Source organism: Condylostylus longicornis, unplaced genomic scaffold (genome assembly GCF_029603195.1).
Source record: "Condylostylus longicornis isolate FDR11 unplaced genomic scaffold, ASM2960319v2 ptg000709l, whole genome shotgun sequence".
Lineage (NCBI taxonomy): Eukaryota > Metazoa > Arthropoda > Insecta > Diptera > Dolichopodidae > Condylostylus > Condylostylus longicornis.
In genome coordinates, this window is record NW_026578656.1 from 449 (window position 1) to 2,418 (window position 1,970).

At 54.2% G+C, this 1,970-nt stretch overlaps 1 protein-coding gene across 1 annotated transcript; it reads right to left on the reverse strand.

Moving 5' to 3' along the window:
* Nucleotides 1–435: 435 nt before the first annotated feature.
* LOC129617994 (serine/arginine repetitive matrix protein 1-like) lies at nucleotides 436–861 on the reverse strand. Its single transcript, XM_055532949.1, has one exon. It carries the CDS (start codon nucleotides 859–861, stop codon nucleotides 436–438), a length of 426 nt encoding a protein of 141 aa, XP_055388924.1.
* Between the last annotated feature and the right edge of the window lie 1,109 nt (nucleotides 862–1,970).

The window sequence follows — 1,970 nt, forward strand, 5'->3', positions numbered from 1 at the left end:
ACAAAATAACGACAAAAGGGTACTTGAGGCACCTGAGAATCACACGGTGCAGGAAGTAGATGCCATACAATGATATGAGGATGAGAGCTAGCATACCAATGAAGTGGGGATCATGGAGGTTGAAACTAGCCAAAAGATGCAAAGGGGACGTCGCCATTGATAGAGAACCAAGAGATATCATTATCGTGGTTGGCTGCGTGAAACAAGGGTGATTTTAATCTTTCTGACTATCTGGATGCTTACAGAACCAATTGACAGCAAAGGGCACTGAGAATGACGAAGTTCTAGCATGAGTATGGGACAGCGTTACGAGGACACGTCTCCGAAGTCTAGGAAACTCATCAGTGGAGGAGGTTCGGCCGTTGTTGTGTTGGTCCTGAGTCCCTTTGGGGCAGCACACCTGCCCAGGGTTGTTAATCTTGTTAACATTTGCAGTCAGTTGCGACGTCTCTTCTTCTGAGGCGGCCGAGGCCGCCGGTCATCGTAGTAGCTGTAGTCGGACTCGTAATCCGATCGGTCTGGGGAATCGTAATCCGTAATCTGGTTGTTAGGGAGTTGCTGACGGCGAACGGGCGGGGGTCCTTCCTGATAAACTCTTCTCGGCCTCGGAGATGGCGGCTTGTCTCTAGGTCGCCATGGAGGAGGAGTTTCACGTCGATCTTGACCGCGGGCACGGTCTGGGCGGCCTTTGTAACGCGGTCGAACAGGACGAGTTTCGGCCTGTCCTCTTGGAGCTTCTCTCCGGGGCGATTCGACCTTTGTATCTTGTCTGGGTCGTGCGGCCGGTGTAGGAAGTGGGGGACTGTTGTGGGTCATTGGATCGGACTTGGTCTGTTGAACTACGCTGGGCGGCTTCACCATGTCCGGCGGGAAACGAAGAGGGGAGTGCGCTCGGCTTGAGGGGGTCACTGACGTGGTAGCCGACCAGCGGGAGTGTTTCTGAGGGATGAGAGGAGGCCAGAGCCAGACGACGATCCTCGGCCGTTTCTTCCCAAGCCGGTTTGGGAGGGGAGTAGGCCATATTCTGTGACAAATTGGTAACAATTGTAGACCGTCCACTTTATTGTTTTGGCTGCTGTTCCGTCGTCGGGGGAGAAAGAACCGGCCACCCTGTGCCATTGGGGGCACATACACCCACGAGAGGATCTTTTTATTGTAGCCGGCGGGACTGGATGGATCAACCGCTGCCGATCCTCTTCTCTGATGACGAGTTGCAGCCGGCCCAAGAGGGTACTATTCCCTTTTTCATTCCACGGCTTTATCTCCGGCAAGTCAACCCTAAGGGACGTCCTTCTTCGAATGCTTCCTTGAGGTCGGGGATGTACGGGGCCAACCAGCTCACCAGGTAGTCGTGGTGAATATTCCTCCAAGGATCGACCGGGGGTTCGATCTCGAAGGTGCAAGGAGCTTCCGTTGCAGGGGGCGGCATAAGTCCGTTTGGCCAATGACAAGTCCCCCATAAGGCCAATGAGGGAGACCTCGCGTCTCCTTTCAGTACGAACTCTTCAGGAGCTCCAGAGCGGCGTCGAAGGAGAAAAAGAGGGAACAAAGACCAATCTATGGGGGTGACGAGGAGATAGTGAATCCTTTTGCGAGTAGGGTCGGCCTCCATCATTTGCGTCCATTCAGTGTCGCTCATGACGTTTCCTCCTCCCATGATCCTTTGCACGTGTTGGGTGGCCGCGTCGGGAAGTTGTGGCCAGTTTTCGGTTTCTGGAGGTGTCCATAGACCGATCCCATTCTTGGTCCTCTCGAGCCAGGCGTCCGCGAATGTGGCCCGAGTAATGCGACCCAGACACATTCTCATGTAAAGATTGAAGAAGTCGTCATCTGAAGGCCCGTAGTGAAGAGCTCCAGGGTAATCGTCTAGGTTCCAATGGTCGGCCACCAAAGGACTGTTGAAGCGTTCATTCGGCGAGATACTCCTGACCCGCGAATTGCGGCTTGATTGTCCGTATCTCACGGAAGGA